Genomic DNA, 25713 nt, shown 5'->3' with positions numbered 1-25713 from the left:
GCATGAGTTACAAATGTACATCATTAGTTTTTCAGTCTTTTGTTTTGTTGTTCCATTCTATAAGGTATATACTAAGAACTTTCCTAACTGGTCGATAATCTACTCAAACAAAAGTCTATGGGGCGGGGGGGAGGCTGAAAGGAGTATACATCATTCAAACACGTCCTTTTGATTATATGCAGGTTTTTTCGTTCCCTTCTGGGTTTTTTTTTTTCCAAATTAAAAAGTTTTCAGTGCTTGTGAAAGGTGCTAGATTGTTGATGCTGGAAACTGAAGCCCAAAATTCACGGAGCAGGTACAGCAGGGAAAGCTTTCCCATAACAAACCCCAGCGTGCCTCAACCTTCATTGCAGAAATCACTTGCAGAAGTGAGTCTCCACGTATATTTAATCCTTGGCATTTCTGCTGAGACTTAAATCAGGCATTGAATGCCCCTAACTATGCTGGTTTACTGGGGAGGGGGAGCTTTTAGCACAATAAGTTTTCTCCTCTGTGAAATCCTCTGGGCACTGCTTGGCTTCCTGTATCATTCGTGACATGTGCCATATGTTGTCTTTGTCAAGCCAGAGAACAGTGCTTTATGGGATATTTTTCAACAAACTAAAGGTCTTTTAAAAAGGCAGTTAAAACTTGTTTCCGTGCTGAATGCCCCATACGGTAGGAATGTCCAGCAGGTACATCTAGGCTTAACTCTGTTTTCTTTAACTTTGCAATTCAACTTTAAAAGCATTCATGAGTGCCTGTAAATTGATGTTGTTGCATGGAAAAGGTAATTTTTGTCTGGTTAGATGGAAAGATTGTATAATTCTTAGTGTAAACAGATGCATTTGTGGAGAGGACTGGTGCTAGAAACACAAAAGGGTAAACACTTTGTCCTATTGCTTAAAAACTGTAAACATATGAAGAGAAGAAATCAAATGATGAAGGACCTGGCTTGATCCTAGACTGTCCAATTTTCCTTGTGGTCTGGGGACACATAACCTGGTAGAGTTCTTACCTTATGTTTGAAGTGGATAAAAGTACTTCAGTGTGAGAATGTATTCCATGTAGGTGGGGAACCGCTGTAATGGAAGACACAGGAAGGAGAAAAGAAACCCAGGAGATGCCATTTAGATGTTCCATCTTAACAAATGGAGTTGATTTCTAAAAGTTGCTAGAATGAAGAGTGGTCCTTTAACCTCCCCTCCTCCCTCCCCCCCCCAGGGATAACTCACTCTTCTGTAAAGGCATCAACTGTGCTACAAAAGAGAAGAAACTAAATACTCATACAAATAATTTTCTCCATGTCAAATCAAATGTGGAAGCAGCTGGGGTTTACCAGTGTAGTGGAGGGTGCGATCTAGAAATACATTTTCTATTCTGTATCTGTAAATCATGTGCTTCCCATCTTATGGCCTTAGTTAAAGCCAATATGGAAAAAGTTAATCCAGGGATGGGAATTCAACCAGCTGAATAGGCAGGGAATTAGAGTGGCTAGGGTAATTGTGTTGTAATTTTATACTTTTCCTATTAAGAAAACTCAAAGTCAACTTTTTAAAAACTCTTTTTAGAAATCCAGAGTTTGATTTTATTTTTTTACATATACACAAACAAAAACAAAAAAAACAACAAACCACAACTTTACTACCAACATTTTTTTTACACAGTGCACAATTAACCCATAGAACTTACTGCCACTGGAAATAATTGAGGCCAAGGACTTGAAAAGAGGACAGACATTTCGGTGACAATTGAGAACACTCACTATTACAAATAAGTAGGATATTTTAAAATATAGTTTTGAAAAGATATAAACCTTCATGCCATGCCTGCAGAAACAGTCTGTTCCAGTGAATAGAGCACTGGACAAGAAGTATGGAAACAGGGATTCCATCCCCAGCTTTGCCACTGATCTGCTGTTTGACCCTTGGACAAGTCACTTCACCTCCCAGTGTCCATTTTCCCTCCCACCTCTTGTCTGTTTAGCCTGTAAGCTCTTCTAGACAGAGACTGTCTCTTACTATGTTTGTGCAGTGTTTGCCAGATGGAGGCCCTCATCATGGGTGGCACCACCATGCATTACTGTACTGCAAATAATTATGTTTCAGGGTGTAAACTAACCACAAAGTGAAAAAGGGTTAGGGGAGAAACTTCCCTTTTGGACAGATTAGTCCGTGATGATCCAAAATACAAAGTCAGGGTCAACATTTTCTGACCTGAGATTGTAAGAGGCAGGCTCCTAAAACTGTACTCGGGCAACTAAATATAAGCAGCCTGAGAAGGTGCTAAGATCCTGAATCTCCCGTTGATTTCACTGGGACAAATGAGTGTCTTTTGCACTTATATTTAGGACCGTAAACATGGATGTAAGTGCCTACCTTTAAGCCGTCAACTGTAAATATTCCGACTGATGATCCTAGCTGGGAATTTTTTTTTAAAAGTCACGGCACACAGTATTTTAGTTTAATATTAAACTTAACTGGGAAGGGACTGTCCACTTGTGTATGTACAATAGCTCGTGTAGCCCTGATTCCGTGTGAGGCCTTGGACTCTTAGCAATGCAAATGACAAAGTTTATTTTTCATTATGAAAGTCTTAAAATAGCTGTCGTCTATAGTTTAAAAGTATGCAATGAGAACAAAGAACCTGTATAAATTATATAACATTTACTGGTATGTCTTGGTTTGATAAGGCCTCTCCCAGTATACATGATTTTATACCATAATAAGCCCAAATCACTATCACACTGGTCATATACAAGCCAAATTTGTTTAAAGACAAAAGGGAAGATTTTCAATGACACAGAGGGGAGTTAGACACACAACTCCTATTGGCTTTAATAATAATAAATACCACACTCCTAGTCAGTAGATCTCAAAGTGCATCACAATCTATAATGCATTTACTCTCACAATGTCCCTACAAGGTAGGGCAGTGCTATTATCTCCATCTTACAGATGGGGAACTAAAGTTCAAAGAGGCAAAGTAACTTGCCCAAGGTCACACAGGAAGTCTGTGGCAGAACAGGGAACTGATCCCAGGTTTCCCAAGTCCTAGGCTAGTGCTGTTACCACTGGGTCATCCTTCCTCTGCAGTCAGTACCCCTTGGTGCCTTTGAAAATTTCCCCTTTGAAAATTTCCTACCCTCCCAATGCCCCCAAAAAACAACATGGAATCTTGTTCTATATTTAATTGGCTGGCTATAGTGATGAAGACCAGTGACTAAAGTGACTAGTGATTTGGGGTGCTTCCTTTAAAGGTACCTTAAGGGGCACCTTAAGAGGGCCTGATTTTGTCGGAAAGTCCAGCCCTTTGTAGTGTTCCAGGGTGGGTGCCGAAAAAGCAGAGTGCCCAGAATCACTAGTCGCTTTTGGAAATCTTGACCATATGATTTTATAAGAAAGAAAAACTACAAATCACTTTTTTTCCTTTAGTCACAGAATTCTAGGTGTCAACGAACAGCCATAATCATGAACACCTGGATGTTTTCAAATTGTGTTTATGGCAATATAACATTGTTTATTTCATTTTGTCACTGCTAACATACATGAAGTAGTGTATGGGGGGAGGGACAGCTCAGTGGTTTGAGTATTGGCCTGCTAAACCAAGGGTTGTGAGTTCAATCCTTGAGGGGGCTATTTAGGGGTCTGGGGCAAAAATTGGGGATTGGTCCTGCTTTGAACAGGGGTTTGGACTAGATGACCTCCTGAGGTCCCTTCCAACCCTGATATTCTATGAAGCTAAAGTAATAGAATAATTCAAATTGTACAGAAGTTTATCTTTAACATTAACCTAATAAATTAACATTTCCACACAAGTATTATAAATCTTATTCAGAACCATTTCCATTTATCTCACCTTCTAATTCCATTTTCTTCTAATTCCATTTTATTCAACCTACAAAGAATCAAAAGGGTCTCAAGCCTCTAGCCAGCTCCAACATGAATAGAAGTTTAGAAGATCTAGTCTGTATTCCCCAGCACATTGTCCAAATGTAAACCGTGTTCCAACTTCCAAGTGTGAGATCATCCCAAAATTTTTCCCTCCTTCTACTATTTTCTTCTGTAAATCACATAAGTCATAACCAGCCACTATATATGAACCTTCTTATGGGTCTCATTTGCCCGGGTCCATTTATGCTTATTCATTGTACATGATTAAAATGTGCTGAGCATGTAATTACAGTAGAACGTAATGGCATTTTCACTATCCTAGTTGTTATGCTTTTTTAAATTACTGCAACTGCTGCATACTAAAAACAGTTGTGGGGGGAGAAAACACTATCCCGTGTATGTTCCTTTTCATACCCTGAAATGTAACTCTCATCCCACATCCCTGGATTTGTAAGGGAATAATATTCTGTCAACATGAACATGCATTTAGCTTTTCTGAATGGAGACAGGATAATAACTCTAATATACTGCACACCTTTACCCTCTCCCCTCCCATGTTCTTTGTGTGGTGAAAAATGGGGGGTGTTGTATGATGATCGACCGTGTAATGTTAATTAAAATCTGCACTGGCCTAAACTCCTCGAGTATGACTTTTGCATAGCCATGCCTCTTGGAATCAAGTGTTTCAAAGTCAAGCATGCACATCTACACTTTGAGTCTTGTAGAAGATGTGCACACACAAGTCTAAAAGGTATGGGGAGAGGATGCCATCAATGAAGCAAGTCAGAAATTAACTAGCCAGTTCAGGTATAGAGTAGATGCAGCATTGCAGAGTGCTTGGCTTTAGAGCACTGATTGTGGTAAGAAATTCTGTTGCTAAGAGGAAATAAATGCAACTGATTTTCTACTTTATAAAGTGCTCATGCAGTTTGTGAGTTGATAGAAACAGTGTCTGAATGGCATCTAAGAGGAATGAATGTAGACTGTAGTTGTTTTTCAATCAGATTGATTTGTTGCACTGTAAACTGGGATAATATCCTGAAACCTGAAGGCATAAAGACTTGGATGCTCTCTGTCAGAGATGTCCCTTCTAGCAAGCTTCAACGTGTGTTCCCCAGCTGCTTCATCTGTAAATCGCTGCGAGGAACGGGTTCCAAAGAAAAGAATTGGAGAACTGTGTGAGGCAGTTCAGAACTCAGTGAAATTAGACATCCGATCTGGGGCATTGTTTCTTGTAGCTTTTATATTGTTACAGTTTTGAGTCATAGGGTGCAATTCATTCCTTGAGTGTTGTGGAGACTAATGTTTGTGTTCAGGAAATTTATTATCAAGAACATACTTTTTATGGAGATTAGGCTACTGATCAATTAAACCAAAAGATTAGCAAAAAAGCCCCAACCCTCTCTGTTCAAAGTGGCGACACCACTCACACCCTTTCTATATCTTGGAAGTGAAACCCCAATTTTTTGTTTGTTTGAATTTATATTTTATTTTGATTGTTGTTGTTCTTTTCCCTGCCACAAATTCCTGGACGAAGACAGGTGCTGGGGTTTCTCTGTGCTGATGTATGGCAGAGCAGACAACTGAGTAAGACAGATCAGTTAGATTCTGTTAGCATGACAAGCCATACAAGGGATGCCAAAGTGTGTCGAGAGGAAGGTGGGGGTGTCTTTTTTTTTTTTTATTTTTTTTATTTTTAAAGCAGACAGACCTCTCGAGTATAAATCTGCAGTAGATACAATTCACCCAGGACAGGGTTGCAAACAGTTTGGGGTTTCATCCCTTACCCATTTATCATATCTGGCCAATTTTGATACAGAAGCAGGATGCTGTGTAGCTTGATCCCATCTTTGCTACTCTCTCCTTTCTCTCAGAGTTACGCAGATTTCCTTATTGCTTTTTAAGGACAGCTTTCTTACAATTTCTGATGATGTGAGGAAATAACTTTCTCACGCCCTCATATTCTCTGTCACATTGGTTGCAGTTGCTCCTCTCTGGGTTTTGGGCTGTGCTTTGTGCAAATGGGCAGTGTCCCAGCTGTATGGAAAATTTCCACGCTGCTGCTTCCTCTGAGGAGCCAGCTTAGAGGGAGCACTGTTCCTCAAGCAGATAATTGTGGGGAAGGAGCCCCAAAGTAGAGATTAAGAGGTGGCCAGTGGTTAGGGCCACAAGTGTTGAAAGAGAGGGATGTGACGGTATGAAGAGGAGCTAATGCTCACTTGTCAAGAGGTTCAGCGTTCAGCCAGTAAAGATTTTGATTCTTGGTCTGATCAGTCCTAGGCTAGAACAACTCCTGAAGCCAGGTCTACACTAGAAACTTTTGACAGTACAGAAATGTCATATCGAGAAGTGGATTTTTTTTTTCTTTTTTTTTACATTTCTATACCCACAAAAGCCCTATTGTAGATAGTTATACTGACATGAAAGTGGTTTTGCCAGTAGAACTTATTTAGCTCAGGGAACTGGCATAAGCTATATCAGTAAAAGCACTTTTTTGCCAGTATAAGCTGCATCTACACTGGAAGGATTTGCTGATATAGTTACACTGGTATAGCTATACTGGCAAACCTTTTCTAATGTAGACCTGGCCTAAGCAGTGGTTCATTTCCCGCAGCCTGTCTCTCTGTATGGTTCTTAAGAACCCATCAGGAAAAGTCATTGTGAGGGGGAAGTTGAGTTATTCTGACCCAAAGCTAAACAGTAACAAAGCCGTTCACTGTGGCCACTCAAATGCTATAATGTATTTTTAAGAAGATATATTTAAAGGAGCAGGCCACTTTTGACTTGTACACGATCAGCTCAAATCAGTTGTCAGTAGCAGGGTGCGTGCGCACCCACACACCCACACGGAGTTTGGCTTGGATCAAGCTCAGGCATACAGCTGTGTGTTGAGAGACAAGTGATCTCATATTTAACCTTGTTGTCTTTAGCTTTTTGTGTCTTAGAGCATGAAATACCAGGATTTTGTGTTCTAGCACGGCAAGACAAAAAAGTAATATGGCAGCCTAGGTTGAGGGGGTGGGGGTGCAGGAAGGAGGCGAGGGTTTGGCTGTGCGAAGTCTGCATGTCATCCCCATGTCCGGCTGAGTCATGTATGCTTGGCCTGAATGAGTCACTGGTCTAAGGCCTCTCTGCCTAATGTGCTCGCTGGGGCCTAGTTCCATGACTCGTGTGGTGGAACACCAGTAACAACCGCTCATCTTTGCACCCCCACACTGCCTGAGACTGCTTCGGTCAGCAAAAGCAACTGAAAGGAAGGTCAGTGGGTTCCCAAATCTCATGAAACATAAACAACAAAACAGGCTGGGTCGTGGCGAGGGAGGCTGTGCATGACTGGGGCAAAAAATCCATTCCTGGCAAATACCATTGGCTTCATAGCAGGGATGAATTTGGCCCCAAAAAATCTTAGTATTTTTGAAAAATTAAATGAAGGCTGTGAGATGAGGTTTAACTTTTGTTTTCTATGTAGATTTGTTTGTTGCTGTGGAACAAAGCTAGGCTGTAGCTGAGTGAGTTTGGGGTTTGTTTGGTTTTAAATCATTACTAGTTACAGAAACAGCCATCTGTAGTACAACATGGTGACTCATGCCAGCACAGTGGTTCTCAACCAGGGGTCCAGGGCCCCATGGGGGGCCATGAGCAGGTTTCAGGGGGGTCACGAGCAGGTTTCAGGGGGGCCACCAAGCAGGACCAGCATTAGACTTGCTGGGGCCCAGGATAGAAAGCCAATGCCTCACCACATGGGGCTGAAGCCCGGGGCCCTGATCCCCGCCACCCAAGGCTGAAGCCAAAGCCTGAGCAATGTAGTTTCATGGGAACCCCTGTGGCATGGGGCCTCAGGCAGTCGCCCTGCTTGCTACCCCCTAACGCCAGCCCTGGCTTTTATTTGCAGAAAACCAGTGATGGTGGCACAGGTGGGCCGTGGAGATTTTATAGCATGTTGGGGGGCCCCTGAAAGAAAAAGGTTGAGAACCCCTGTGCTAGCAAGTTGATATTCTTCCTTAGCAGCTGATCGAGTTAACTTTTAAGCTGTCTGTGAGGCTCCCATTTCAGAGGAGCAGAGGCAGAATCATTTAACAACTCTGTCAGAAGACCCAACGAAGCTAAAAGCCATCTTTTGTGGGTTTTGATGTCCTGACAAGATGCTTCCTTTTGAAAGCTCTGAGACACTTCTGTTATTTTCTCTGACATTCCCAGTGAACAGCTATTAAATTAGATGTGGCAGCCCCTCCAAATTCATATGGTGTGATTCTTTGAGATTTGGCATATGTGGTCCTCATTTAGTATGAGAACTGACTGGTAGCTTCAGGGCCGGAGGGGGCTTCTTAACAACTTTATATTAATTTATCCCAAATGAGACGTGAGCCAAGGTATTGGAGGGGCAGGCACCATGGACGTCTGAATTCATAACGTCTCTGCACTTTGGCAGACATCCCATCGAGGAGGTCAAGCGCTGGAGACATGTTTTTCTCACCCTAACAGCAAAAGACAATGTATGCATCAGCTGGTTTGAGATGCATCTCCAGGGGCTCTAGAGATTTGTGCCCTATTTTTCTCGTCTTGCAGGCAGGCCATCTCACGTAAAGGTCAAGGGGTCAAGGTGGTTTTCTGTGCCATCACAGAGATCTCACTGATGTCTAGGACTGGGGAGAACCTCTGTGGATCTTTTCCTGCAAATAAACACGATGATCAAAATGGATTTAACTTTTTACAAATCTCTAAAGGGAAGCATCTGATTTGTCTTTAATTTGCACATAGGGTCATAATTTTTTTGAGCAGAAAAACTAATTCTTAAAAAGAAATTTACAAACCGTAGGTTAAATGGGAAAAAAAAAGTCCTTCCACATTGTTCTGCGTAAGAGCTGTTCGAGATCGTGCCCAAGTGGAGCCTTGTACAATTTTTAGCCTTAATCACAATCTTAACTGGAACAGTGTCTTGCTTTCTTCTACATCTATCTATCCATCTGTCCATGTAGCTATTTATAACGTACCCATCGTGGTATCTCGGCTCCTTCACTCTGTCTGAGCATCCTCATATGCACACACTCAATAAGTCTTGTTTTGGCTTTGATGCCTCTTTGATTCTCTTTCTTTTGCTGATTTTACCACATGGTTCTTTTAGAGAAAATAAAACAAAAACAAAATAAAATAAAACATGTTCTTAGGGAGGCACTGTTGCCTAGTTGATAGAGCACTAGACTGGGAATTGCACTCCTGTCTCTGCCACTGGCCTGCTCAGGGACCTTGGGAAAGTCACTTCACCTTTCTGTGCCTCAGTTTTGGCACCTGTAAAATGGGGATAATGATAATGCCAGGGTAATGCACTTTGAGCTCTGTGGCTGAAGAATGAGGTGGTATTATTATTTAAAAGTAGTGAAGTGCAAAATGAGAAAGGGAGATGACTAGAAACCAAAGTGGCCTCTTTGTCTGTCTGTCTCTCTCTGTTTCTCTCTGTTTCTCTCTCTTTTAATCTTTATTTTAGAACAAGAATAGTGGAAACTTAGAAATAATTATAAAATGTTTCTGCAGTTGTATTTCATTGGGTGATTTCTGGATTTTGCCATGTTATGGAAACTGAAACATGTAAGAGGAATTACTTCAGGGAAATTCTATGGCCCGTTATGCAACAGATCAGACTAGATCAAATTGGTCCCTTCTGACTTTATAATCTATTAATAAACTGACTGTGCTCACTGCAGTATAAAAATGAGTTTCTTCTATGGGCAAATTTGAATTTGTTCTTTTTGATGGAATAATCTGTCCCATATGGAGGGGGGGATAAGGATGGATGGCCTTGCATCCCCCAGCACTTCTCTAACAATTTCCCAGCACCAGCTCTACTACCACCAGTAGTAGCAAAAGATTTCACCGCTGCAGCATCTAACCCAGCTCTGAGTAGATTTAGCCACAATGGTGGTGAAAATACATGAGCCCTTTTTACTTCCAGAAAACAACTGTTTCTACTAGTGACGCTCAGTGGAGACAGGGGCCTGCAGTAAAAGTGGTATGTGACCATGTAATTAAAGTCTGTATCATAATGCACAAGACAGTTAGGCAACCTGAATTCTGCCCCCTCATGTGAACTCTTCAAATAAAAAGAGAAATCTTGTTTGAGTCAATCCAAATGTGTACAGTACCCCGATGTATCGCATCAGACTCTGCAAGGCTTTGGACAGCACTATCCTTTCTGGTGTACAATATCGGTGCTGTCAGGTCAGAGGAATATGGAACATAATAGCCCTGATTCAACAAAGCATTTCAGCATATGCTTAATCTGAGGCACATGAAACAGTCCCATCCCTATTCATTGAAGCACCTAAAGATGTGCTTAATTCCCGTTGAGTCCCAATGGGACTTAACCATGTGCTTAACATTAAACACATCCATCAGTGCTTTGCTGAACTGGGGCCAATATGTATTAGCATACCTCCCCAGCATGCCAAGGCATAGTCTCTGTTAGTACGTAGAACAGAGCTGTCCATACTAATAAAAGGTGATGAGAGGAAGCTGACTATGACCAAGACAGCATGGATCTATGCTGAGACGTCTATTATATAACAAACAGCATCTTCAGCTGTGTTCTCCTCCACACTTTAGCTGTATCATTTTAACAACTCACATTTAGTGAGAGCCGTTCGTGCCCAGGTGCTCCACACTGTGAAATCTAGGTAATCGCTTCACCCACCATTGAAATGCAGGCACGTTTTGGGCTGGGATGCCGTATCTGTTTAATAGTGCACGGTAACCCTGGACAGGAAAACAGTGTATCCAGTTAAAACTGCCATTGAATGTTATATCATTATTTAATTTAGATTCCTCCGATGTCTCTGCTAGGCTCTGGATTCCTCCCAGCATTCAAAAACAGGCAATTAGAAAAATTTAAATTTATTTCCATATAGTACCTTGATCCATAAATTCTCCAATTAATAGTCCCCTTACAAAAATAAAGGCCCTCTACCTACTCATTCCATAAGTCCCCTTCCATATCCAGCTCCTCCATCTATGAACCCTGGCTACCTTTTAGTAAAGATTAGTTCTGCAGCATGCACAGCAGTTTACAAAATCCAGGCTCTGACAGATCAAGGAAGGAAGCAAATTGGAGTTAAGGACCCATCAAAGAAAACGTCCTGTCAGTAAGAGGTGTCAGTTCAAGTGCATGTCTTTGCTGATCGCTGGGAACATGGCATAAGGAGAGGGATCAGTCAACGGGGTCCCAAATCATTCAGTGTTTTATAGCTTAAAACCAGCACCTTGAGCTCCACCCAGCAATTTACAGGGAAGCAGTTCTCTGGTGTTATGTGCTTCTGCCTGATGCACCACACACCAAGTGGGCAGTGACATTCTGCACTACCTTGAGCTCTTGAGTGATCCCAAAGTGAACCAAATCCAGGTTTGATTGTGAATTAGAGAAATGCCTCTGCACCTGAGTGAGATGCACTTTCAGGACCTGAGCCATTGGAAATGTGAACAGCATTTACAAGATTTTTAAAGCCTATTTCTGAAGTAGCATTACCTGAGTTTGAACCAGACAGTTAAATCCATTGGCGTTGAAGCCCATGGATGCAGTTATTTTGGGTTTATACCTGTGTAACCAAGAGAAGAATTTGACCTTTTTTGAGTTTGACCTGGTTTCCAGCAGTACTGAGCATCTATAGCTCCATCTAACTTCAATGGGAACATCAGATTCTCAGCATCTCTGAAAAATCTGCCATTATTACCGAGAAACAGATATTTTCAGAAGGTCTCTGTTATACCAATAAAATAAAAACCAGCAGGATCTTATTAAAGGGGAAAAGGCAAAATGCCACATTTATTGTGAATACAGAAAGAATCATAGTAAGCAGTTAGTTATAGCTATAACATCCCATTCAATTTCATATTTATTCTCACATTCATTCACACACTCACACACACACACACACACACACACAGGTTCTGCAAGGTTGTTATCATAGTTACCAGCCTTAGAGTTGCTCATGCCAAGCCACTGGCCAGGTGGCCTGGACATGCGGAGGGAGCAGGGCCTTGTCACATGCTCATCTGATGCTCCTGGAAGTTGGTTTGCAGAATCAGACCCCAAAGTTCTCACTTTCTAGAGTCCATTTTTATAGGAATTTCTTCCTATGCCAGTCTATGGGAATTGCTTCATTGTGCTGTTGCTGAATCAATCAGCAGATGGCACATTCCTGATGGCTCCGTGCTGCCAGATGTTATCTTGTTCTTTGGTTCTCCCATTCTTGAAGCTGTTGGGTGGATTCCAGTCTGCCCTCCGGGAGTCCTCTGGTTATTTCCACTTGACGCCTTCTTCAGCCGATGCACACTGCATTCTTAGGCTGGCACCTCCCTGATCATTCAGTTATTATCCACACCAAGCATCCATCCACATACATCCTCTATCTCTATTTTAATCACAATTGTTAACAAAGCAAGATGAAAGCAACAAAAGGGTGGGGAGTCTCTGGGTGCTGTTTCTGTTGTTACAGAGTATTGCTTTGAGTCTCTCTCTGTGTGTGTGTGAGTAGTTGTTGTTACAAAGGATTGCTTTGAGAACAGACTCTGTCTTAGAATGTACTAACACAATTAGCAGCTTGCAAGTTTCACACATAGAGGGAGAGAAACAGTACCAAAAACCAAGAGGCCTCTTAATTAGTAATACCCTGGAATTTAAACTATGGGGAATCAAACTCATTTGTGATTTTAATACAGAACTTCTTTAATATGATCCAACATCTATGTCTCTTTAACTCTTCCATTTACTTACAAGTGAAATTTACACTGACATCAATATTTTGTTTAAGGTACATTAAGTTGTTGTGACACTTAAATTCCATTCCCTTTGTCGGCGCAGAGAGTTCATAATACAGCTTGTGTCATTTTGTTCTTGTTTGCTATTCTACTGACTGGTGTTGATGTCATGTTCTTTAAAGAAATAAAACATTAACTTAAGAAGAAATCCATGCAGAACATCAAATCAAATCAAAAAGGACTTCAAATTCCTACATCATGTGAATCCAACCCCTGAAACAGTTAAACAGAGCTAAGGAAATCCTTCAGAAAATTCAGTATATAACTTATAGTTTGATCATAACACCAGCAGGAACAAAGTACAGTAAGGGTGGGTGGGTGGGGGTGTGTGTGTGAGAGAGAGAGAGAAATGGCCTTCTAGAAATTTTCCTCAGTCATTTTTATCGATTTTCAGTGAAAAGTGTTCTTTAAGGAAACTTTATTTATATAGCTGTAACTTGTAGATCTTCACAAAGGGCTGATGCAGCAATTTGCCATCTATTTTAACCTATTCTAAATCAAAATGTAGCGCTTTGAAATTGAGTGGCTGTGTATAATAAATATTTGCTTTGCCCTAACTCTCAGTCTTTCCATTCTGCATGTACTAACACAAGTGAGACCACCATATATCTTTGTTTAGAAATCACCCTGGATTAGTAACCACGCTCATTCAGTAGCCATATATTTACTATGCAAGCCACCGTGGGGCGTAATGAAGTTTCATATAAAACATACTCAGTTTTAAAATTGTAGACTTAAAAATAATGGTAATAGAAGCTGCTGCTTCTAAAGAAAGATACGTGTATAAATACTGTGTATCTTCTCCCTTGCCCAACTAAATGTGTTGGCTCTGTAATGGGTCTTAAACATTATGTCTGATCATCTTGACTTCTGTTCCAGTGCCATTTTCTACCTTTAATGAATTTTTCATTCTGGGGTGTTCATTCCTTTTGTCCTTTGTCGGCCTGATCCTGCCCCTGAATTCATTGGGAAAAGAATATTAGATGCTCTCATGCCTTGTGACATGTGAAGCAAACAGTGGTTTCACATCCGTCTATCTAGTATAAGGAAAAGAGGGTGCTCAGCATTATCCAGGATTGAATCCTAGATGCACATGTCTTGGGGGCTGACTTTTTTTTTTTAAAATGCATTATAAATAAGAATCTAATCGTGTGTGTGTGTGTGTGTGTGTGTTTTGTTTTGCAGGTATAATGCAGCCCAGTATGTTTGGGGGTTGGAGCTGACGATCACAGATGGCACTTAAACTCTTTTGGAAACATACCAGGCCATAACATTCAAGGAAAATCAGAGCCATTAGAGGGAGCTTCTTTGGGTTTGTTCCCCCAAAAGAGAGTCACCGTCTGAAACAGTTGCACATCATAATAGGTGCTATGGCTAGCAAAAGAAAGTCAACAACTCCATGTATGCTGCGAACACCTGAACTAATGGAGCAGGCTGTTCCTGAGGACGGAGAAGCCTTAAAAGAAAGGGGTGCTGGCACACCCCAGCAAGATTCTAAAGATTGCTGGGCTGCTGATACAGAAAGCTCTATAAAAGAATGTGAAATGGTGGATGGGAAAGCCCCAGTTGAGAATCAATCCAAGAAACCCCAAGGTGGTTATGAATGTAAATACTGTCCTTATTCAACGCAAAACCTAAATGAATTTACGGAGCATGTTGACACACAGCACCCAAACGTAATCCTCAACCCTCTCTACGTGTGTGCTGAATGTAACTTTACAACCAAAAAATATGATTCCTTATCTGATCACAACACAAAATATCACCCGGGAGAGAATAATTTTAAACTGAAATTAATCAAACGCAATAATCAGACTGTGTTAGAGCAATCCATTGAGACAACGAATAATGTTGTCACTGTCACAAACAGTGGATTAGAAAATGCAGAGTGTGATGAAGCCGTTCATGGTGAGATCAATGTAAGTAAAACCCCAATCATGAAACAGGGAAAGCCTAAAGTGGAAACCAAGAGGGGTCCCAAAAAGACAGAAGAGGGAGGTATGGAAAACCATGTGGAGGGGACACTCCCCCGTGTCATTACAGAAACCACTGAATCTATTGCTTGTATCAATGGAGCTGACCTTCTTCATGATGTATTGGCTCATGTTATGCCCTCTGTACAGCTGCCACCAAATATCAACCTTGTCCCCAAGGTCCCGGTCCCTCTGAACAGTACCAAATACAATTGTGCACTGGACACTAATGCAACCATGATCAACTCCTTTAATAAATTTCCTTACCCAACCCAAGCAGAGCTGTCATGGTTGACAGCAGCATCAAAACATCCAGAGGAGCAAATCCGAATCTGGTTTGCTACCCAGCGTTTGAAGCATGGAATAAGTTGGTCTCCAGAAGAGGTAGAAGAGGCAAGAAAGAAGATGTTTAATGGAACCATCCAGTCAGTACCCCAAACCATCACTGTCCTGCCAGCTCATCTGACAGCTGCAAAAATGCCACAGCCAATTATCCAAACAGCTTTGCCTTGCCAGATACTCGGCCAGACTGGCCTGGTTTTGACTCAAGTGTCAAATGGATCAACAGTTTCTTGCTCACCGATTACACTTGCTGTAGCTGCTAATCACGGACAGAAACGGACAATACAGACCTTATCGGGTGCCCCAGAAGTCAAGCGTCCACACGTAGTTCATGTGCCTGAGGTCTCACCCAAGCTGAATGCTGCACCATTGACGCCAACAAATGACCGAAAAAAGACCAAGGAACAGATAGCAGAACTAAAGGCTAGTTTTATCATGAGCCAATTTCCTGACGATGCAGAAGTCTACAGGCTAATAGAAGTAACCGGTCTCTCCAGAAGCGAGATCAAGAAGTGGTTCAGTGATCACAGATACAGAAGTCAAAGGGGCATTGTTCACATCACTAGTGAATCTATAGCAAAAGATCAGTTAGCCATTGCAGCTGCGCGGCACGGGCGTACATACCACACATACGCAGATTTCACACCCCAGAGGTTCAAAGAGAAAACACAAGAGCAGCTTAGGATTCTTGAAGAAAGTTTTCTTAGAAGCTCTTTTCCAACCCAAGGAGAATTGGACAGGCTTAGGGTGGAAACCAAGCTGAGTAGAAGAGAGGTTGATTCCTGGTTCTCTGAGAGGAGAAAGCTAAGGGATAGCATGGAACAAGCTGTCTTGGACTCTATGGGATCCAACAAAAAAAATAAGGATCAGGGACTCCATAATGGTACAATAAGCCAGTCTGAGCTGCTGAACAGCTCCCAGCTACCCAGTTCTTTGTCCGGATCCGAATCCTCCATAGCATTTAACAAAAAAACCCAAGAGCAGATTCACCTGCTGAAGAGCACATTTGCAAGAACCCAGTGGCCATCACCCCAGGAGTATGACCAGTTAGCAGCTCAAACTGGGCTCACTAGAACTGAAATAGTCCGCTGGTTTAAGGAGAATAGATCCTCCCTAAGAACTGGGACATTAAAATGGATTGACCGATACCAACAGCAGTATATTGTTGATGGTCATAATGAGCAAAACCAGAAAAAGGGATCAAAACAAAATGAAAGTCCAAAGAACAGCAATCAGGTGTCTCGGCAGCACTACCAGGAGCATAAAAAGCTGAACGAAGAGAATGTGGGCAAACTAGTCATGAGGTCAACCAGAGACTATGATCCACCAAAAGACTCTTTGTTAGGGAATCAAACTGAGGACAGATTGGAATGCAACAGCCAAGACGGCCATGGTAGTGAGGAAAATGAGGACACTGGCGATGTGAACTGGGTGGAGGTGACAGTAGGGGATGATGATGCTGTCTCGGACTGTACAGACAGCTGGAGTCAAACTGCACCTGAAGGCCAAGCTGAGTTAGCAGATTTTGATTCGGAAAGTGTATCTGGAGACAATTCCCATATTTAGACAGGTAACGCTACCACTGCCCTGTTAGTCTGACCTAGCCTTAGTCCTGACAAGTGTCAATAGTGCCTTTTAATTTAAATCCCAGGAGTGCATTCCTGATGCATGCTGTGTGTTTACTGGATTTCTGAGCACAAGGGAGGCTGTCCTGTCTTCTGTAGATTAAATATGGGAGGGATTGGGAACATTTTCTTTGTTTGTTGTGTTTTTGGTGTTTGTCATGTACTGGATAAGAGAGGATGCTCGGAATAACTCATTATGCTGAAACACTCTGCCTTTAATTGACCTCCCATAACCTCTTTAGAGCCTGATATAAAGCATGCTGATGAAGCCATACAAAGAAAAAGTAGGTAACCATAGTTACTAATGTCCATGTTGCTCACATAATGATGATCTCCAGTGAATAGAGGCCGTGACTATTTTTGCAACAGGTCAGCATGGATCTTGGCTCAGCAGCGGTCTGCCCGGCTCAGAGAAGAGGTCGAGCTGATGCCTGGGCCCAGTTCAAAAACATTCTTTTGTTACTTGCAACAGCAAGTAACAAAATGTTGAGCCAAGTGGGAACAGAAATGGCTTGTGCAAATGAGCTCTCTTCCCCCTGCAGATGAGGGGACCTTTCTAATGTTAAACACACAGGGACATGGGGCAGGCACACTATATTCTAGAAGCCCAAGAATTACTCCAGTCCGAGGCCTGCATGTGGGTTAGCAGCTTTTCTTCACAAGAGCTTCACTGTAAAAGTGAACTGCAGGAGCTTTGCTAAGAAGATTTCTAATTTTAAGATCTCTCAAAGTGTAAAAGGAAGTGTGGTTTGAAGACTTGGAACCAGTTTCTGATCTCAGTTATACAAATGTAAATCTGGAATAACTCCATTAACTTCATTGGACTTCAATGACTTCTTGAATTCATTGAAGTTACTCCAGATTTACCCTAGTGTAATTGAGATCAGAATCTGTTACATGAAGTCTCCCTCCTTAAACTTATCCTCTCCTTAATCCATGAGATAAATAAAGTAGCATGTATGTATTAGAAATTTATTGTTAAATAATACCTGGTTTTCAAATTAACAACAATTTTCCTTTGAACTACAATAAATGCAAAACACACGCAAATAGAAAACCCAGAAAATTCAAAGCTATGACTGACACTTAGCCCTGACTACACTAGAAAATTGTACTGTTCAGTAGAACTGAACCACTGTAAGCTACCCATCCTGGCTTAGAGCAAAATCTTCAGCATGTCTACATGAAGCATATTTCCAAAAGTTGCCGGCACGTCACCCCTTGGTGATAATCTGAAGATGTAGCAATCAACCATTTTGAAAATAGTTTAAAAAATCGTACTATCATTAACTAAATTAACTAAAAAGGCCATGGAGATTGCATGCAATGCACCATATTAAAAAAAAATCGTGCATTAAATTTTCAGAAGTTGCAGTAGCTTAAAGCAAGAAAATGATTCTGAGCACAGCAGATGATGCATATTGCATCGAGTGGTCACTGATGGGGCTACAGGTGCATTGTGGGACTGTGCTGGAAGAACTAATTGCAACAGTGCAGGTGCAGTTGCCTGTACTTTTAGTGCACGCTACCAGTGCAGCAATATAGGATTAATTGATGCTTAGACTTGTTCTGAGAGAGATTATTTAACAGTCGTGCTGGTAACACTGGTACACCATTGCAACAACTTTTGCATGCAGAGACATTCTTACTGGGATGTGTTCAGAGACTTTTTTAAAATATAAAACATTTTAACATCAATTAAATTTCAACTAGTTTATCTTTTTGACAGGGAATTTTCATATAAAGGCTAGAAAAATAAAAGTACATTTTAAGGAAGAGTGATTCCATCTTATACTGGTTTGGGTTAATAGCACTTTCACCTATTAGATTGTTCAAGAAATGAAGACTTTATCCTCTGTTAATATATTCATTTCTTAGCACATTGGCCCTAGTGCTGGATAAAAGCCTGAAGCCTTTATCTACAGGTATTTTGTTTTCCTTCATACAAATTTATCACTTCAGTACTCAATGTGAGCCCGTGCCCTCTAGTGGCAGAATGTGACATTCTTCTGACATGCTTGCCACTATTTATTGGTATGTTTGCCTAAAAGTAATGCGCTGCTTGTACTCTTCTGGCTCTGGCAACCCCTGAAATATCATTGCAAGCTCCTGGAAGCGCACACAGAGACACAGTGGAATATTCACCTCATCTGCCAAAAACATTATGAATGATTTCAAATTGGGAGGAAAAGAAAATAATTGTTCATTTTTTCCACAAGACAGATTGTTCTAATTTTCTTCATTTTTTTTTTAAATCTTTGACCCCTCTTCATAGCAGGTTTTGTACAACTTATTTTATTAAAAACTAAACCTAAATTTTGGTCCTAACCTACCTAATGTTGGACCAGATTCTTTTCTCAGTTTAAAGCAGTGAAAGCCCACAGTAACTCAATTAAAGTCACTGGAAATACCCTGGATTTTCCCTACTCAAAATATGCCCTTCCGACATCCCACACCAGCACTATACATCAGTTTAAAACAGAAAGTGACTATTAATACTGTATCTAGTGAAAACGGAGGAGGATTCTTGCTAAGCAGGATATTACTATCCAAACTGGAATTTAACTAAAGGATTGACTGGGAGGGGAATTAATAATAATAATAATAATTAATAATAGATGTCTAATTACTGATTGATCATTGCTTAAATAATGCAATACCTTCTTTTCCTAATGTGATTAGATGCAATTAAATTGAAAACTTACATTTAGGACTGAGTAGTGTTTATGAACTTTGAAACCTACAAAAATTAAATAAGATTCCATAATCTCAGTGCTTTTTTTCATACCCAGCACGTCAACTGAAAATGAGTGGGTTTTTTTAATGTTAATTTAACAATAGCATTTTAGAAATCCACTCCTAGGTATTACTTTAAATGTTTTCAGCATTCATTTTTGATACTTCAGTTGTTGCAGAGTTCATGTCAAATTTCCCTAAAACTTGATAAAAATTTCACAAATTTCTTAGGTTATTCTTAATGGATAAATGTAATTTTGGTAGGTCCTTAAATTATTAGTAGCTATTTATATAGTGAACATGTTTCTTTAGAGAACGAAAGAGAACGAGATTTTCAGAAGCATTCAGCATTCCCCAAACTGTACTCCCAGTGAAGTCAATGGGAGTTTTACCACTGTCCGATTTTAGTGGGAATGGAGTTTGGTCAAAACTGAATGATTTTGAAAATTCCACCCATAGAATATAAAAAGCTGTATTATTAAGTCATATAACATAGGATCACAAGACCTGTGCCCTTAAGGAGCTTACAGTTTAAGGGCTAAGAATTCACTCCTGCCAGGTGCTGAGTGCCTTCTGCAAGGTGCATTGAAGACAATGATTTTGAAGATGCTCTGCCCCAAATGAGACCCTAAATCCTACTCACAATGATGTCAATGGGCCTGATTCTGATCTGATCTGCACCATTTTTATATTGACCTCCGTGGAATTATTCCCAGTTTACAATTTGTGTTAGTAAGACCAGCGGAATTTGGTCCTAAATTAAATACAACACAAATATGGGGTGGCATGAGAGTGGGAACAGATAATGCCAGCAAGGTTAGTAATTACTGCTGGTTTTCTTCATGCCGCTGTCTCCCACTGGGCGCTCCCAAGACCAGTGTCTCTCCGAAGCAGGGCTTTTTACTTTCAAAGACCACCAGTACAAAGAAGTGTTTTTTTCCTTTTTCTGACAGTTGCATGAGCTTCCTGTTTAGAGTTGTTACCACTGCCTATGAGAATCTTATTCCTGAGCTGCTGAAACACTTCTGTGTGCCCTCTTTGTTCTAGGCAGTCCGTATCTCCACCACAGTCTTCTCCACTACCTCACTGCAGAGGTGGTACAGGATGTTCCTTGCTTGCAAGTGAGTCAGGCACAGAGTGGTGCTTTGCAGAGATTTACCAAAGGCAACCTGGGAAGTGCTTAACAAAGAAGTTTCCGACTCACTGATTGCCAAATGTACACATCACTCTGTGCATTCAGCCCCTGTGCTGCATGGTGCCTGCTGGTGCCCTCAACTTCCTTTGACTTCAATGAGAGTTGAGCACACTCAGCCTGTCACATAACCTGGCCCGGCCCTAGCTGGGTGTTTGGTTTGGTAAAAGGATAGTTGCAATATTGGGGTTTCCCTCCCTTTTCATTCAAGTTCTCATTTCTTTAGGGATTTAGGGCTATATCCTAAAAGGCATCTGCCACTGGCACCATTGATGTCTTTGCGTGTTGGAATAAGGACGGCAGGGTTGCGCCCCGAGTGCTTGATCCTGTTCCCACTAAAGCCAATACAAGTTTTGCCACTGACCTCAGCAGGGGCTGGATGAACCCAAAATGGTCTAGAATGGCCTGTGGGTTTGATCCTGAGATGCTGAGCACTTACAACTCCCACTGAACTCAGTGGGGCTTTTGGTGCTCAGGGCCTCTTAGGAGCAAGGTGTAAATCTCTAAATAGATTAAACAACTCAGCCTGATACAACAATTGCAAATTCCCATTGATTTCAATGTGAGTTTTGCTGAGCAAAGACAGCAGAGCCTGGGAATTTTTTTACCGCCTGTGTGTGTGCACCATTTCACACTAACCGACTGGTTTGCTCTGCGTCCTGAATGATGAATGGTGCTCTCAGAAAATATCAGACTAATTGGCAATATTAACAAAAGGTCTGGAATGAATGACTAGCACAAAGTTTTTAAACATGCTTTAGCACAATGGTGTATGATGGGTTTTGAAAACTGTACCGGATCTGCCTATCTGTCACTACTAGACTCCACTTCAGAGTAAACTGATGTTTGCACTTTCACCCAGACTCAACACTTCACTAATTTTCATATTTCAAAACAGATCTCTACTGTAATAACCTCATCGTAAATTGGTCCAGTACATCCCCACCCGAAATGCCATGAGAACTCGGTGGTGTCTTTTAGTTTGTTGAGGGGTTTGTTAAATCCCTGCTTCAAGAAGAGTCCTTTACTCATGAGGCATTAGGGCCAATAAACCACAAGAAAGCTATCAAGAGTGGGTAGCCCTGAAACTATGTGACATAGAAAGGCCTGATTCTTCATTACCTTGCACTTTGTATAATCATTGACATCTGTTCAGAACAATAGCGTATTATAATCACTTCATAGAAGCGTCAGTGACTTCACAAGGTACAAGGCAGTGAAGAATCAGACCCTGCTAAATCATCAGATTCAGTGAAGAATCAGGCCTATTTTATGTTAGCATTAGAAATCTGTATGGGGAAGTATCAATTAAATGCTCTGTAAATTGAAAAACTCTGGCACGCTATTGGGAAGGCCTCAAAGTACAGTTAATGTAAAATATAATAGCACTATAAATGTGAAGAGGTACATTGACAGTGCAAATGTGTGCTCATCATTTATTAAAAAATAAAATATTTTTAATTTTTGTAGGGATGCCAATCAGTCGTGCTGTCGTGATAATCAAGGGGGAAAACTGTCTCTGAAAACAGGATAACCGTCTATTTTCCTGCTTGGGACAAGATAACCAATGAGTTGCAACTCTGAGTCCAACCACGCTTGCAGAGGCACAGTGAGAAATATCGTGGAGCATTGATATGGAATTGTTCATAGTGCCAAAATCCCACTACCGCATTAAAGAAGAAAGGGTCCTTGTACATAGTTTTCTCCTTAGCTTCCCTTCCTCTCACCCTCTTCCTCTGCTGGAACTGATTTGTACAAAGTGGGAATTTTGTTACCTTTTTAATTGGTGCAAGTTACTTTTTCAGATCATACCGTTGCAAGGTTTGGGGGTTTTTTGTTTTTAGAATTAGTAGTAACCACTATATCTGCTTCGGTTTTAAAATATTAAAAATTTGAAATCTTTTCAATGTGTTGCATCAGTAGCAAATCCTGGATTTTCACCCCAATCATGGTTTACATTTCAGCCCACCGAATGCATCAAGGGGTTTGTGGTGTTGCTTGTTCAGCTTTCTTTAAAAATAAAAACAAACTACCTGCTATTATTTAACTCTCCACATTTCTGTGCAATGGAGGGGCAAATCTCCTTTCCAACTACTGTATCTCTCTCTTGCCCAACCATCAAATACCAACTGGAGCCACAGACCTCTGCAGACCTTAACAGCATGCCTCTGTCATATTTGAGCATCTTTTTTTTTTTTTTTACATGCATTACAACCCCAAAAAGGGGTGACAATGGGGAAATGAAGATTCTTCATAAATGAACTTGTTCATATTTCCTTAGTTGGTACAAAGATGGACTATATTTTTTTTCTGCCCTTCAGCTTTAGATGTTGTAGTGTACAACATACATTTCCTTTAACCCTTGCCACTAAATTGTTAGATCAGTCCTAGATCCCCCACGTGCACTTTTTTCAAATAACCCTAACCTTTTTATTTTAGAGTGAGCCAGCACGCATGAGAGATATCTGGTGAAAATGTTGCAATCTGACTAGTTGTCTTTTGGAGACTTACCCATATTTCAGTACACTGCACAAATATAATTCTAGGGAATTGGAATAAAATCAACTTTTCTAACCTGTTGCTCATTTGTTGTAATTCAATAAAACAAAGACTGAAAGTTTTTTGTAACCTTTTCCTCCTTTTTTTTTTTTAATTTAATTTAAAATCTCTGCGCTGTGGATGAGAGCTAAATACCTTATTGGTCATGACTAGTCATCGCTAAGAGTGGCTTTTACTAGCCACCTGGGTGGCACTGGAGTGGCTGAGATTTAAAATGGAGCCACTTCGAGCTAGCTTTCTTATAAAAAGGTTGTTTAGTTCATTGTTGAAAGGGATGGTTGGTTTGGGAATTAACTTCCATTTTCCCTCTGTTTACTTAAGGCTAGTTTGTGCAATCCTTACTCTTCTGGTGGTGAGCACTTGCTCACATGAGCAATCCCATTGAGCTGAATGGGTCTAATTGCATGTGTAAATTCACTAATGTGAGAGTAAAAATTGCAGTCTAGTCTTTATACAGCACCTTTGCTTAGAGCCTGCTTCCCTTGCAGTCAATGGGAAAATTTACATTGACTCCAGTGGGGATTTATGGGCCCATAGATACTGCAGCAATGGAATGCTCGAGATGCATTTCAGAGAGCTCTCTTCTACAAGTTGGAAATTGTAACCAAAATTAGTTGCCACGGCTTATGGCTTTGTTTATTTGAGAGGACAATGATACTTTTAACTGCCATTTTGCACTGCTTGATAATAACTACTTGGGAGTTTCAAACTGAAATTTGATTTCTTCTGTTGTGTTTGCAGACAAGATTTTCAGGCTAGATCTACTTTTCTTTTAACCAGCCATGTTCCCATTGATTTCAGTAGGAATTTTAGGGCCATTTTAGGGAATTAAAGGACCATCTTTTTTGTATAGCACCTAGCACATTGGGGTTGGGATCTGTGACTGGAGCTCCTACATACTATACTCCTGGGGAAATTCTGTGCTACTGCGCAATGCAGAATTTTGCAGAAATTAATTTTGTGCACGCAGAATTTCCTTTCCCCCACAGAAATGGTCTGCAGTGCTTCTAACCACCACTGGGGGCCACCGGACTCTGAAGAACCCACCTTGCACATAGAAGACATGGCTCAGGGGAAGGAGAGTGAACTAGAGGGTCCCTGACAGCTGCAGTTCCCAGCATGCCCTGAGGGAAGGAGAGGGCTGCATGTAGGAAACTCTGTGCAAGCCTGGGACCAAGCATCAGGCTGTTTCTCCCTTTGGGTCCCTGGGCTTGGGGGTGGGGGGGAAACAGGGGGAGTCTGGGCAAAGGGGGGCTCCGTAGCTGGGCTCTGGGGGGAGGGATAGTGTATGGGTATCTGGGCTGGGGAGGGCCACGGTTGGGCTCTGGGGAGGAGAGGGTTTGGGGGTATTGGCTGTGGAGGGCCCACAGGTGGGCTCTGTAGGGGAGGGGTTGTGGGTGTCTGCCCCCCCCCAGCTGGGCTCTGGCAGGGGGAAGGAAACAGAGAAACAGGAACTAGGTTGTCATAGGGGTTTCTTTAACTCTCTACTCCTGGGGGAAATTTTGTGTGTCTGTATTATTACAGACATACTTGCTGACAGGTATTTTGAAATAAATTACCAGAATAATTGAAACTGGCGTGATGATGTAGTGTTATTTTGACAACTAAAATTTGCAGAATTTTAAAATATCGTGCACAGAATTTTTAATTTTTTGGTGCAGAATGCCTACAGGTGTAATACTACAACAATACAAATAGTAAATACTAATAGCAGTCTTAGGTCCTTTAATTTGTTGTTGCATGGTTGGTTGTCAGTGATGGGTTGCTGGCTCTTTTCCTCTGCAGTTAATCAAAACATAGGCATGATGCAGGCAGGTTAAAGTACCTTGTCAAACTCTAAAAACAACTCTAAAAACTTCACACAATGTACAATCAACCTGCGGAACTCTTTGCCAGAGAACTTTGTGAAGGCCAAGACTATAACAGGGTTCAAAAAAGAACTAGATAAATTCATGGAGGATAGCTCCATCAATGGCTATTAGCCAGGATGGGTCAGGATGGTGTGTCTAGCCCCTTGTCAGGAACTGAGAATGGGCGACAAGAGATGGATCACTTGATGATTACCTGTTCTGTTCATTCCCTCTGGGGCACCTGGCATTGGCCACTGTCGGAAGACAGGATACTGGGCTAGATGAACCTTTGGTCTGACCCAGTATGACTGTTCTTATGTTTTTAAGGTTTTAACAGGAAAAACTGCTTCGGTTTCCTTTTTATCTTAAAATGGATTTCTTGCGTATCCCAGTTCAGCACAAGAAATTGTTTTACTGCCCACGTGGATGGCTGAACAAGATTACAAAGGAGGTTCTTCAATCAAGCTCTTTTTTTTTTTAATTGTTTAGTTCATAATGAAGTCCTGAATACATTTCTGTCAGATGATAAATACCAGCGTGTAATAAGAATACCAGATGTACTGTACTAATCTTCAGGGAGTGCTTGGATTTGGGATGTTGGACTGTGGCCATCTCATTACAGACTAATGGAAAGAGTTCATTGACATCAAGGTCTGTCATTCACTTAAAGTCCAAGTTTGCTTCTGTGGTGCACAAATCTGACACTTTCTCCATTGTTTATTACTTTAGATGATCATCATCAGCCAGGGTGAGTCTTGG

At 41.2% G+C, this 25713-nt stretch overlaps 1 protein-coding gene across 4 annotated transcripts in view; it reads left to right on the top strand.

The window, feature by feature from the left end:
* Positions 1–23149, top strand: part of ZHX2 (zinc fingers and homeoboxes 2) — a 115897-nt gene extending 92748 nt beyond the window's left edge. For all 4 annotated transcript variants that reach the window (XM_084618765.1, XM_084618766.1, XM_084618764.1 and 1 more), the window contains 2 exons: positions 13863–16562; positions 22016–23149. In XM_084618765.1, coding sequence (XP_084474891.1) covers positions 14048–16558 — 2511 coding nt within the window. In that variant the 5' untranslated portion in view covers positions 13863–14047 and the 3' untranslated portion in view covers positions 16559–16562; positions 22016–23149. The remainder of the gene's footprint in view (positions 1–13862; positions 16563–22015) is intronic.
* The last annotated feature ends 2564 nt before the right edge of the window (positions 23150–25713 follow it).

This window comes from Lepidochelys olivacea, assembly GCF_965140295.1.
Source record: "Lepidochelys olivacea isolate rLepOli2 genome assembly, chromosome: 2".
NCBI classification, from domain to species: Eukaryota; Metazoa; Chordata; order Testudines; family Cheloniidae; genus Lepidochelys; species Lepidochelys olivacea.
Note: the sequence above shows the minus strand (reverse complement) of the source record. Positions and strands in the feature narration are given on the sequence as shown.